The following is a 12771-nucleotide window of genomic DNA, read 5'->3' as shown; positions in this document are numbered from 1 at the left end:
GTCAGAGTAGAAAACAGACAGGCAGGAAAAAACAGACAAGCAGATGGTACTTTCTAAAGTCTGCTGCCTCAGCTGTTCACATCCACAAACACAGAGGCCCTGTCTCTGGTCATAACACACACACACACACACACACACACACACACATTTCTATCTTTGCTTTTAGAGAGGTGGAGGTGAAAGCAATTACCTGGTAGAAAGCAAAAAGCACTGGAGTCCAACTAGCTACTTTTCATCCACTCACACCAGGAAGCAAATCAAACCGGCCAGACAGCCAAACTAGTCCAGAGGAACACGTCGCCATTAAATGAGGCTAAGTGGTTACACAGTTGATTCAGGGGAGAAAGCGTGGTATGGATAAAATCTATTATAAGAACTGCTTGAGAGGGGGGGAAAAGTAAAATGGCTTCGACAAACAGCCGCATATGAGAAGAGAGATGTCACATGAAAGTAGATTGGACTACAGGCTTTCACTGCATGAGGCCAAAAGTTCTGATTTCTCCGGAGAAAATCAGAAAAACAGACAGTTCAGGTGTTGGGAGCACAGGAGACAAGATGAGCAAAGGGCTAGATGTTAAATTTGAAGGCCTACATACCTACGTTTCATATCGTGTCTTTAAATTTCAGTTGTTGCCAGCAAAATGCAAGAATTTTTTCGTTTCATACTTTTTCTGTAACGTGACAGCAGTTTTCATTCAATATGCTGAACTTAAGTAGACACTTGTGTCTGACAGTGCAGCATTTTGAAGCATATTTTTGAAAGTAAGTCAATTTGTCAAAGTCAGATTTAGAACAAATTTGTAGAAATTGGAATCACACACACATGTAGAAATATTCAATAACTCTGCGGTTGTTTCGAACAAATGAGGCAAAGTGGAAAAAATGTAAGCTATGTATGAGTGACTTCGTTGTTTTTTTTTTTTTATATAGTTTCATGTTTTCAATAAAACTTCTGGCAATTTGTTTTCACTTTAATACAGAGCTGTGCAGGCCCAGGAAAAAGAAAAAGAACAAAAACCAGCATAAGACACACAGTCAGTTACACAGAAGACAGACAAAAGTGCAAAGAAATGTTAATAAAAACAGAATAAATTATGAATATAGACATGCAGGATGAACAGAGAGTAAGATATGATATCTAAGGACAGAAAACATGATTACACACAATAGAAGATTAATCTAATATGCAAAAAAAAAGTGTTTCAGGCTGGATCAGCAGGGAAAGCCGGACACCTTCACCTGCCTGTAATTACAGTGTTTCTGCCCACTTAACGACTTAATGTGAGAGGAGGTAAATTTGTCCACATCCTCCACAAAAACGCTCACGGATGCATCTATCAAAGCACGTTGCTGCACGTCAAGTATGATTCACTACGGACTGGAAGCGAGACATGTGACACCGCGAAGCGCATCGCAGTGAAATCGAGTTAGAAAACATGTAATTGGATGAAAAGCGGACCGTGAGAGTCGACAGAGGGGATAGTGGAAATCATGAAAGGGTGTGTGTGTGTATCAGTGTGTACAGTAATGAAGGAAGAGGAATATGTATTGCCCTCAGTTTGATGTTCAACCATTTTATCAGCACTTAATAATTGCACCTGCACACATTATCACAGATTCTTCCATTATTGTGTCGGGGTGTGTGTGTGTGTGTGTGTGTGTGTGTGTGTGAACATCGTGTTTCCAAAGAGCTGTTATCCCAGTGATGAGAAACTCACACCTGATATCAGGACTAAACTCATGTGTACACAATATCTGATCTCACCTGTTATTGGTTTTCACAGTGTGTGAGCTTGGTTGCCATGGCAATGCAAGTAATATTCTGCTCAGTGATATATAATCAGATTGTTATGAGCAAAATACAAAGAAAAAAAAAAAGCTTTTACCAACACAAGTATGAGTCGTTATGTGGGAGTATATAACACTGTGTGAATCACTAAACATTTACACTACAAAATAAATATACATTCAACTTTCTACAGTAGTAGGAGCCATAGTTATTGCCGGTATGTTAGACAAGAGGCTTGAGCCCATAACAAACCTAGTGTCCAAGCTGTACTATTAAAATACCAAGCCCTCTTCTCGGTGATGAGCATCAAATAAACCCCCCTGGACATTAAGTATTATTCAGTTCACAGCCTGTGCACTAGCATTCATAATGGCAGTAGCAAAATACAGGATTGGAATAATAATGGAAATTTTTTCACAAAGATTACAGAATCATATTCCTCTGTTCCTTTGTAAAAAAAAAAAAAACAGTTGGAAAAGAAATAATCTCTGCAAAATCAACATTAAATAGTTGTTTTTTTTTTTTTTCCTGTTTTGCCTATAAACCTCAAAGTAAGGTGCGGAAAGTCACGTGCACAGTGGCATATTGTAAGCAAGCATCTGATGAGCAAAACTTTACCAGAATGCTGAAAGTTTTTGATTCTGAAAATTGTCCCTCAAATACAGGCTGTGTCCCAATTCTATACCACACAGTAATTCTACACAGTATATACTACAGTATATACTTTCTTTAGACTGTTTTGCAGTTTTGCAGCATACTTACAGGAAATTATGCAATTCTAACAAATTCAAATCAGATTTGAGTCGTTGTCACTGCCAATTCATGACTTCACAAAGAGGCGGCTAAATGTTTTTTTCATAAATGTTAATAGTAATTTAAGCTGTTTCACCACCACCCAACATTAGTTTGATTTTTTTCCAGCTATGAGTAGCTCTTCTAATTCCTTTGTGAAATGAATTGTGGGAGAATAGTGTCCATCAACAGCACACTAAAAGCTAAAGGTTTTTTTTTTTTTTTAGTATGCACACAGATTGATTTGAGTATACTTTGTCACTGTTTAACACTCTACCACATACTCTAAACCTACTTAGAATCAGTGTGTAGTATGGACTTGGGACACATTTACAGTCTGAATGCTTCACGTTCTAATGGCAGCTGGAAAAGGAAGTAAAGCTCCTGTTACAGTCCCGACAGCTCTTCTCAGAAAACATCTGAATGTGTTACAACTGAAAGAAGAGAAGAGAGCAAAACTGTGCCCTAATATTTGGCTTAAATGTTAAAAACCAAACCAGATACCCACATTTAAGTCAATACAATTTGATTCAATATCAATAAATGTCTTGAATTGCCTTGAAATATTATTATATTATATTACAAATATATATATAACAGTATAGATTGAAAAAAAACCAAAGAATGTCATACAACACGCTCACAAAAGAGCTGGGAAATGTCCATTATATATGATATTGTCTGTTACACATGGCTTTATATATTCTGCATTACACTGTAGTATATACACAAGCCTTTGTAGGTTCTGTCCAGTCTTTATAAGAAAGGTCCATTCATTGAGGGAAGCTATTGTAAGTCACCACAATAAAGGGCTTTGATTGGTTCAGGCCCTTTTTTTCCTGATGTGCTCCCAACCTTGGGATTGAAATGGCTGACACTTCCTACAGATACAGCATATTAACACGCATAAACATACACTAATTCTCTACGGGGGGATATATAAAACAGGATCTTGGGCGATAAAAGGAAAAGAGAAAAGACACTGAAGCGGGAACAAACAGACATCAGTTCGACTGATGTCTGTTAGTTCAAAGCTTTGAGTGTGCAACAGTAGACGGGTTTAGTCTTTTGAAAGGAGACACAGAAGGAGGGACCTGACTGTAAGACCAGTCCTAAGACAGTTTGAGCAGGCAGACGTGTAGCCTGGCTGGAAATATAAAAGCAGCTTATACGTACAGATACAGTATACTTTTGTTTACATTATATTAGAAAAAATGTACAAGATAATATTAGTTAAGTACAGCTGACACACTGACTGAGAAACAACAGTTTAAGTTAAAAGAGTTAAGGCTTGAACAGGACAAAAGCAACACCATGTTTATGTGTGTATTGTGTATTGTGTGTGTGTGTTTACATAAGTGCCAAGGATCAAAGAGCACTATGGCTTGCTTTCACTTGAGCCATTTGCAACCTAAATTCTATTAAACTCAATACCTACTGTAGGGATGCAAAATGGCAGCCACAGAAAGGCCACTAGAGGGAGCTTTGGCATCCAGCAGACGCTGTGTGCGCTTCCCTCCCTAAGCTTTAGGCTTTACGGTGGTTTGGTTCATACTAGAGCCTCTTCCTCTTGAAGTAGTCAGCATACTGCCCCCCCAGGCCTTGGGAGTGCTGCCCAATGTAGGCGCCATCTGATGATGTCACTTCTTGCACCGCCAACTGAGGGTACTCTCTCTTATGGCCCCTTGTCTGGTTCTAAAGAGACAAGACGTGAGAAGATGGGGAGAGGTAGAGGTGATCAAACTGTACAGTATGTCTTAGCACTTAAATGTCTCATAAATGTAATGTCAGGGTGTAAGTTTATTAAATATAGCACCTTTCACAGAGGAGGTCAGAAAATGCTTCACAAGAGTAAAACTGTTAAAGAAATAAGACCATAAAAAAAATATAATATAAGATATAATAAAAGAAACAAACAATAAAACATAAGCAACAACAAAGCTTAAAAACACACAAAATACAAACACTAAACAGTATGAGGCGAGACAAAGGCCGGTTTGAATAAATGAGTCTTCAGCTGCTTTTTAAAGGCATCAACTCAGTGACCTACTGGTGATATAAGGATGGAGCAGGTCAGAGATGTACATGGGTGCCTGACCATGCAGGGCTCTATATGTGAAAACAAGAACTTTATAATGAATCCTAAACTTGATGGGAAGCCAAAGTAAACATGACAAGATGAGTGTGATGTGAGATGTCCTGCTGGACCCAGTCGACAGCCTTGCAGCAGCATTCTGGACCGTTTGCAGATGGTCCAGGGACGACTTGCTGAGGCAGGTGAAAATGGAACTGCGGTAGTCCAGCCTTGATGATATAAAAGTGTGAAAAATCATCTCTAGCTCAGGCTGCGATACGACAGACCTTAGGTTTGGCAATGTTTCTTAGATGTAAGAAACATGTACAGTTTAACGATTTGACATGTTGATTGAATCAATTGCCTGATCATATATAACACAGAGGTTTCTAAGATTAGACTGTGCTGCCGAAGAAAGGACCCAAATACACTGTGCAACCAATAATACTTCATTGTGCTCTAAACAAGGAAACAAATAAATTATTTTTAATTGCAATATTTGGAAATTTGGATGCATTTAAGTTCCAAAATATATATTTGTGTATACGACTACTTATTATGTTAAATTCAATTTCAAAAAACTTTTTTTTGGGTGTGTAGCACATTATTGAAATGACTGCATGCTTAAGGCCTTTCTCCAATTAAATGCCACAAAGACCAAGGATACGGTCATTGAATTTAGAAGGAAATCATTCCACCCACCATCTCAGACCTTCATCAAAGGAATTGACCTCGAGTTTGTAGAACATTATAAATATCTTGTAACAGTCATTGATAAAAACCTGAAGTTTGATGCCAATTCTGATACAGTCTGTAAGAAGGGACAGCACTGTTTGTACTTCCTTAGGAAGTTAAATGCTTTTAATATATATCATTTATTTAAGTCATTTACTGAATCTGTTCTTTCTTTTTCTATGATGCTTGGTTTTTAGTGTACCCCGGTTCAAGTGCAATAGAAGTAAAAACTACTTAGTTCCCCGTGCAATAACCCTGCTTAATTTGCACATGTAATTTAGCATTTTAGAGATTGTTTTGTTGTATTATTGTGTTTCGTATATTGTATGTATAGGAGTCAAGTCAAGTGTCCCATCTGGGATAATAAAGTGACTGAACTGAACTGAACTGACCTAAGAGGCCAATGAGAGACACATGGATGATATTAAAGTTCTTATTAGTACATTGTTCAAAACCTTGAACTAAAGGACTGAAGATAAACTAAAAAAAAGTGATCGAGAAAAAAAGAAAAATCCAGTGAAGTAGGTGGTGAGTAGTTGTGGAATTTGACAACAATGCAATCATCCTGAGTTTGTGTGTGTCTGTGTGTGTTTTAGGCTAATAGTCTAAAGGTCTTAGCTTCAGTAAGAGAGGGCCACAGAAGCAGTCTGTACAAACAAGTTTAAGTCTTTCTAGAGACGGTGCTCAGCCCCGGCGTCTGGATCCTGTCTGCTCTGCGTCTCTCTCTCTCTCTTTGAATCGCTTCCTCTTCTTCTCTCAATAGATTTTTACAGCTTTGAACTACTATTTGGCTTAATTAAACACTGTACTGAGGCTCTATTGCCACAGTTCAGAAAAAAGGGCACACCAAGCATGCAGTATAACACGCTAATCTATTAGCTGCATTTTCTACAGGCTATGAAGTCTGGTGTAGAGATTAGTGAGCAGTCCATCCACTAACGTGGACCACCCGCTCACCAATCCCCATCAACAATCAGGCAACATGACTTGCATGCTTGTTCTTTCTTGCGGGTGAAGTATTTATCAATAAACCTCAGCACTTCCTGCAGATGTTTCACAAGGAAAGCCTGTCAGGAAAGACAGAGTTTACGTCCTTTGAGCTGCAGGAAAGCTTCTAATGTGGAAATAATTAGTAAGTGAGAACAACATTTGTGTTTAAAAGAAAAATTCGGAGCAGCAAAGTGGTGAATATGACATGAATACGCTAGTGTTGTACTGATGGAAACAGAGCTATTGTCTTGATTATTCTGAAATTATCAAGACAGCAGGTAAACACAGGGGAAGTGGATCAGCAGATCACCAAATCACTGTTATCCTACTAAAATTAGACATAAAGGTCTGTCTCTAATAAAAGCCTTTTACACATAATGATCTGGTTCTCTCTGCAGCTGAGGCAACATCTGAGACGGTAATTTACGGTAATAATGCATTACCGGCAGCTATTAAATGCAAACTGAACACTTCCTGTTCCTGCTTCACATTAAAATCCTTTTATCCACAAACCACTTTTCAGTCAGTCATTTGCTTTTATAGTGAAGCAACTACAATAAAAAAAAGGCTTTCCCAATTCTCACTTAAGCCTCTTTCACACATAGTCCCTGGTAAATTACTGGGATAACCTTTCCAGCACTGCTAGTGATTCTCACTATTCATACATGCAACTACATTCAGGAACATTTCCATCTTGTGCCTTTTCACAAATGCCATGTCAGTGCTGGAATAGATGGAGCAAGGGACAGTCCATGCAACACTTATAGATGCCAACTGCCACAAACTAAATGGAAGAAGAAGAAAGAGCAAGGCCGGATGTTTGTGTGCGCGTCTCCAGACGTGTCCTGTTTCCAACCATTCTTGAAAAAAAGTGCTTGTTTGAACTCGTATTGCTTGATAGTTATCAAATCTCCCAAGAAACCAAGTCGTGGATTCAAATATGCCATCAGCGGAGTCTTGTGATTGGTTCACTCGCTCCACGTGAAAACATCTTTCATCAGACGGACGCAACTCTTTACGTGCTTGTCCCTGCAATGTTACTGCTTTCATTTACAACAGCCGTACCAGCATTTTCCCTGAAATGTTACCAGGTCTTGAGGTGGGAAATTGGAGATACAGATTTCCCTGAATATCAATCCCTGCTCCCATTCACACCTGACGCCATGCAGGAAATGTTCCTGAACATTTCAGGGATAGACTGCATGTGTGAAAGCGGCTTCACAGGGTTTTATTTTTAAACCAAACAACAGTGCTCTGACAACTACAGAAGGTTCTAATGCACTACAGAAATACAGGTGCCTGAGAGAAGGTACTCATATTTATTTAATTGTTTTGTCCACAAAAAATTGTAATCCACCCAAAAATATCGCTTTAAATTTAAGATGATTGAAGATTTAAGATGATCCCTTCCCTCAGCCCACTACTGTCAACAACCAATACTGCCCACTAATATCAGAAGTTGAAGGGCAAACACTGTAGTTCTTAGCTGCAATATGAAATATTTGGATTTAGTCATTTCGCCTGAGCTGAGCACGCTCACCTTAAAATCTAGATTATCACTTCAAAATGGAAAAAAACAAAAAACAAAAAAGATGGCACAACCTGTGTAAGAGTGTGAATTGTCTTTACTCACATAGTAGTAGGTGTTCCAGTCAGTGGCGGCAGTGTGTGTGTGCGTGACAGGGTTCGGCGTGGCTGCCGCTGGGTGTGGCGCCCCGAGGAAGCCTGGCATTAAAGGCAGGGTGCTGTAGGCGGGGAGCACGGCGGCAGCTGGCAGGACTGCCGGCGGAGGAGCCGCACCATTACTGACTGCGTGCAGGGACACTCCAAGAGGCTTACACACATCTACCTCCTGTAGAAAACACACACAGTAAAAAAAACAAACTGTTAATTGACCAGCTCCAGAGTGCAAATCAGGGAAAAAAAAAAAAAAAATCCAAAAAATAATGAAAATGTCTCAGAAAGACCTTAACTTTTTAGATCCATTTTGTGTTTACGGTTCAAAAGCACCTCATTTTATTTATTCATTTATTCATGCACGTTAATCTTTCTTCCTCCTAGTAGTAATTGTGAGATACAGTGATGTCTTCAGATGACACACTCAACCAGGATCACTCATTTACCTGCTGTCTGCTAGAGAGAATGGACTTGGGTGAAGATAACAAGCCAGAACAGATAGCTACAATGTCATGTCAACATATTTCCTTTCGGTTTAATGCCAGGAAGAAACTGTGTGTCACAAATTGATCGTATCATTTTCTTAAAAGATATCAGTTTCCCTCCCGACAGTGAGCTCAGTGGACCAGAATGTTAACTCTGCCACGCAACGAGACACATGGATACATCTTCAAGCAAACATCTCTGTCTCTCTCACACACACACTCATACAGACTCCAGCAGCAGCAGATAAGCTTGGATCTGGCTGGTGAGAGTATGTGGAGATGGCTGCTATCAGCTGCTGGGTGCAGAGTGATGTGTTCCCTCTAACAGGGTATCAGTGTCTTAGAGAGAGGTCAGGCCCTCCAAATAAACATGCAGAGAAACTGCATGTAAATAGCAGCACGCTGCTCTGAGGGCTGCTCACCAGATAGTTTACAGACCGTCTGTAGGTCAGGAAGTTGTTTGACTTATAAATATTATAGTTAGGTTTTAAAGAGACTGTTTTATATGCTGCCTGGCAGCTATCAAGGATAAAAATTTCTGATCATTTGTGTGAACAAATTAGCAATTTACATCTTAAATTAACGGCTAATTTATTACATCAAACTAATAATTTGGTGCCCTTGATCACTGAATTTCTTAATATTGTTACGTTATCACATTCACACCACACCACCACATTTTTGATGTTGTTTCAACATGCTTTGTGTACTTTTTGGTCATCATCCTTGGCTGCTAGGTGCATTCATACAGACATAATTTGTCAAACTGTGGATTGTCTTAACGGGTCATTTGGGTTTTGCGTGATTTTATTTTAATAGGAAACGTTGATACACTGTTCTGGCTGTTAAACACAATGTTGCATTATCTTTGACATTTTTCTGACCTTACTAATTTTACCTTGGTACGCTCATATTAATCATTTCTGTGGAGTGTGAGAGTCCATGTGGGTATTTTGGTCTACAATTCTTCACAATGCTGTTTGAGGGTTGAGATCTTAGGTTTGAGGATAAAGTTACATTTTAATTGGGGTCGGACATAATTGTGCTGATGTGTGTGTGTGTGTGTTCACCTTGGTGGCGTAGGCCTGGTTAGCTGTCGCAGGCTGGGAGTAGTACTGGGTTACCGCCTGCATGTAGGAACTATAATCCCCATAGGAGGAAACTGGTGGAGCCTAAAACACAGGAAGAACTCATTATTTTCAAAAATAAGTGTCAAGTGTGGTTGATCTGCAGCATCTTCTCCCATTTTTCCTTTGTTAACTGTACATTTCTGAACAGTATTTAATTTCTGGATATGTTGGGGGCAATAAAATACAGGCAAAAATCATTTTAAACCCATCTGCTACTTTAAGACGCATCTGGGTACTTTTCAATAAAATAAAATAAAAAACACAAGTGCACAGAATCCCACACAGTTACAAACAAGTGTGTTACCTGTGTGTGCTCCTTGCTGTAGTCTGTGGCTGTGCTGTCCTGTGGCGCAGCGGTGCTGTAGGTGTGGGCTTGCGCTGCTTGGTAGTGCTGGTACCACTGTTGCATGGCCTCCTATGGCGCACACACATACACACACCAGAAAATATCAGGTGAAGAGTGGCTAGAGCAGACAGATAAATGTCTGCTTGGTGGTTTTCTTGTCTTTGCTGATTTTTTTTTGCCTCCTTCTTTATTTCTGTCTTTCTTTTGCTTTCTTTGTCATTCATTAACAATTGTTCCTGCTGACAAGCTCTCCCCTGTTCTTCTCCTTTGTCTTGTCTTTCCAGATAAATTAAACCGACCATTTTATTGGTTATCTAATCATGACTCATTTGTTTGGATGAGTAGATAGTAATTAACATTTAAAATTGGGTTTGCATCACGCTGCAAATATCAGATATGTCACCCGCTGCTGGAGGAAGCATAACGAGAGGGGGGACGGAGAGAAACAGAATGACAGAGAAAGAAAGAGAGAGAGATGCAGACAAACAGCCAGTAGGGAGGCTTCACGACTTGCTCTGAGTGGAGTGTTTGGAGAGAGGAAGGGAGCAGGGACAGATGGAGACACACAGCGCTCTCTGCCAAATACTCTCTCATCCTGTCTGTCCAAATATCTATACCCATTCTCATCTCTTCCACCGCTCTGCCTCCCCAAGTTACAGCTCACTCTGTCACTGCTGCATTCATCCATCCACCTATTATGTATCCATCCATCGATCATCTACTCAGCCACCATCCCTCTCTCTCACATTACGAACTCAGTAACATTTAACACAATTGCAACCAGGCAGATGCACATCCATCTATCTATCACCACATTTATTCATTTTCAGCTCCGTGTAGAGCGTCTGCACGTGTACCTGTGTGTAGGCCTGGTTGTATTGGCTGTAGTCAGTGGAAGCGTCGGTGCTGTACGGGGCTGCGGTTGTAGCTGCCGCGCTGTGGGAGAAGGAGCCTGAGCCCTGGGAGACGACGGGAGCCACAGAGCTGCCGTAGACCCCGGAGCCAGGCTGTCCTCCCTGGGCTTTAGCCCCCACTGAGCCTGAGGTGGAAGGAAACATGGAGGAGACACAATAGGTTAGACAGTAGTGTAAATCAAGATACTAAGGCTTGACTATTGCATATCTTAAAGGAATACTCCATCAAAACTGCGAGCTTGAAAGGTGGATCTGAAAAGTTTGTAGTCAGCTTGGATTCACAGTTCAACAGTTAAAATTAATTCATAAGAAACATATCAAAATGTATAAAAACATCCACAGAAACTCTGGTAGTATAATCCATTTCTCTAAAGTTGATCTGTTGATGTTCCGAGCAATCCTCGCTCAGATGAAAAATAACTTTCTGGCAGAGCTTTGAAGCTATGAGGAGGTGATAGCGTGACAAAGAAGTAGTGCAATTAGCTCTGTTGTAGGGACACTAAGTATTTGGGACATGCCGGACATACTGGGTCATACGACTGAGGGGGTCTGAGAAATGTCCATGGATGTTTTGGTGAAGCCTCCAGTATAAATGTTGAGAATTAAAGCTGGCTTTTAGATTTTTAGTGGAGTATTCCTTTAACAAGTCCCACAGTTTTATAGAAATCAAATTTTTCTCTATACAGGTGAAAAAGTTTGCCTGTGAGCTAACCTAACTTGTTTAAAAATCTACTACTAAGAAATGAAAAAAAAAGTACTGGAAGAGTTACCTTACAAAAGCAGATTTCACATATAAAGCAGTAAGACAAACAAGTACATATATGCCTTCATTTGTGTGTGTTGTTTGTGTGTGTGTGTACCTTGCAGAACCACCCCTGGCATTACACTGGCCAGGTTCAGATAAGGATTAGAGGGCATTCTGACTTCTTTAGGGGGATCGCCCAACAGAGAACTCTGACCACTGCTTACCTAAAGGGAGAGAATTGGATTATTCATACTGATATTGGAGGGTCTTGCCAGTCAAAGAACTTGTAATTTCAGTCAAGTCTTGAGGCGTTTTGGGGTTTAACTGCAAATGTAATCTCTGATCAGTTGGGCCTCACACCTCTGATGTGGCCTGTGCTGCCAGCTACTTTGCTGTAAAAATCGAATTTCACCTTAACCTCACCAACTTACCGACCTTGACATAAGGGTTTTAATGTTGCAAGGATTTTGATGAGCGACTGAGGAGCTGACGAGGCCGAGGAAACCTGGGAGGATTGTGCTTTCTGTTAATTACACTTTCCCTCCATTAAAGAGACTTTAGAGAAGACAGCGCTGGGACTGGAATCGGTTCCCCTAAGAACTTTAGCACTGTGATTATCTCTGTACCCTGGCTTATTATGATGATGATGTTAGCAGAGCAGTGCCTTATATAAACCAGGTCTAGTCAAAGAAATGTAGGTGAGCACAAAAGTGTGTACAGAAAGGCGTGCAGGTGAACAGACAGGTAGGCATGGGGCAGTTAGACAGGCTGACGGAGCAGGAGACAGAAGGGATCATACTGTGTTAGTAAATCTGTAAATATGGGTGAGAGAGGTGCATTATGGGAATCCCGACGGAACGGTTCTTGAGGGACTGAAGCTGTTTATTTAAACACTCGCTCAATGTGTGTGTTTGTGCATTCTGCATGAGGATGAGACCCAAAGGGACCAAATCAGGAGTAAATACACCTGTCCACAAGAGAAACAGAAATGGGTACAGAGAGCAGCTTAGAACTACAACTAACAATCATTTATGAATCTCTGAATTTTTTTCCCCAATTCATCAATTAACAGTTTGGCAGATAAAATGTGACGA

The 12771-nt window shown here is 40.2% G+C and overlaps 1 protein-coding gene across 1 annotated transcript in view; it reads right to left on the bottom strand.

Moving 5' to 3' along the window:
• Positions 1–958: 958 nt before the first annotated feature.
• raver2 (ribonucleoprotein, PTB-binding 2) overlaps positions 959–12771 on the bottom strand; it is a 100989-nt gene continuing 89176 nt past the window's right edge. The window contains exons 12-17 of the mRNA XM_044361578.1: positions 11793–11901; positions 10876–11057; positions 9977–10087; positions 9613–9714; positions 8014–8232; positions 959–4276 (exon numbers count right to left, since the gene is read on the bottom strand). Of these exons, the coding sequence (XP_044217513.1) occupies positions 4136–4276; positions 8014–8232; positions 9613–9714; positions 9977–10087; positions 10876–11057; positions 11793–11901 (864 nt within the window). The 3' untranslated portion in view covers positions 959–4135. The remainder of the gene's footprint in view (positions 4277–8013; positions 8233–9612; positions 9715–9976; positions 10088–10875; positions 11058–11792; positions 11902–12771) is intronic.

The sequence above is a fragment of the Thunnus albacares genome, chromosome 9 (assembly GCF_914725855.1).
Source record: "Thunnus albacares chromosome 9, fThuAlb1.1, whole genome shotgun sequence".
Lineage (NCBI taxonomy): Eukaryota > Metazoa > Chordata > Actinopteri > Scombriformes > Scombridae > Thunnus > Thunnus albacares.
This window is presented reverse-complemented; position numbering and strand designations above follow the sequence as displayed.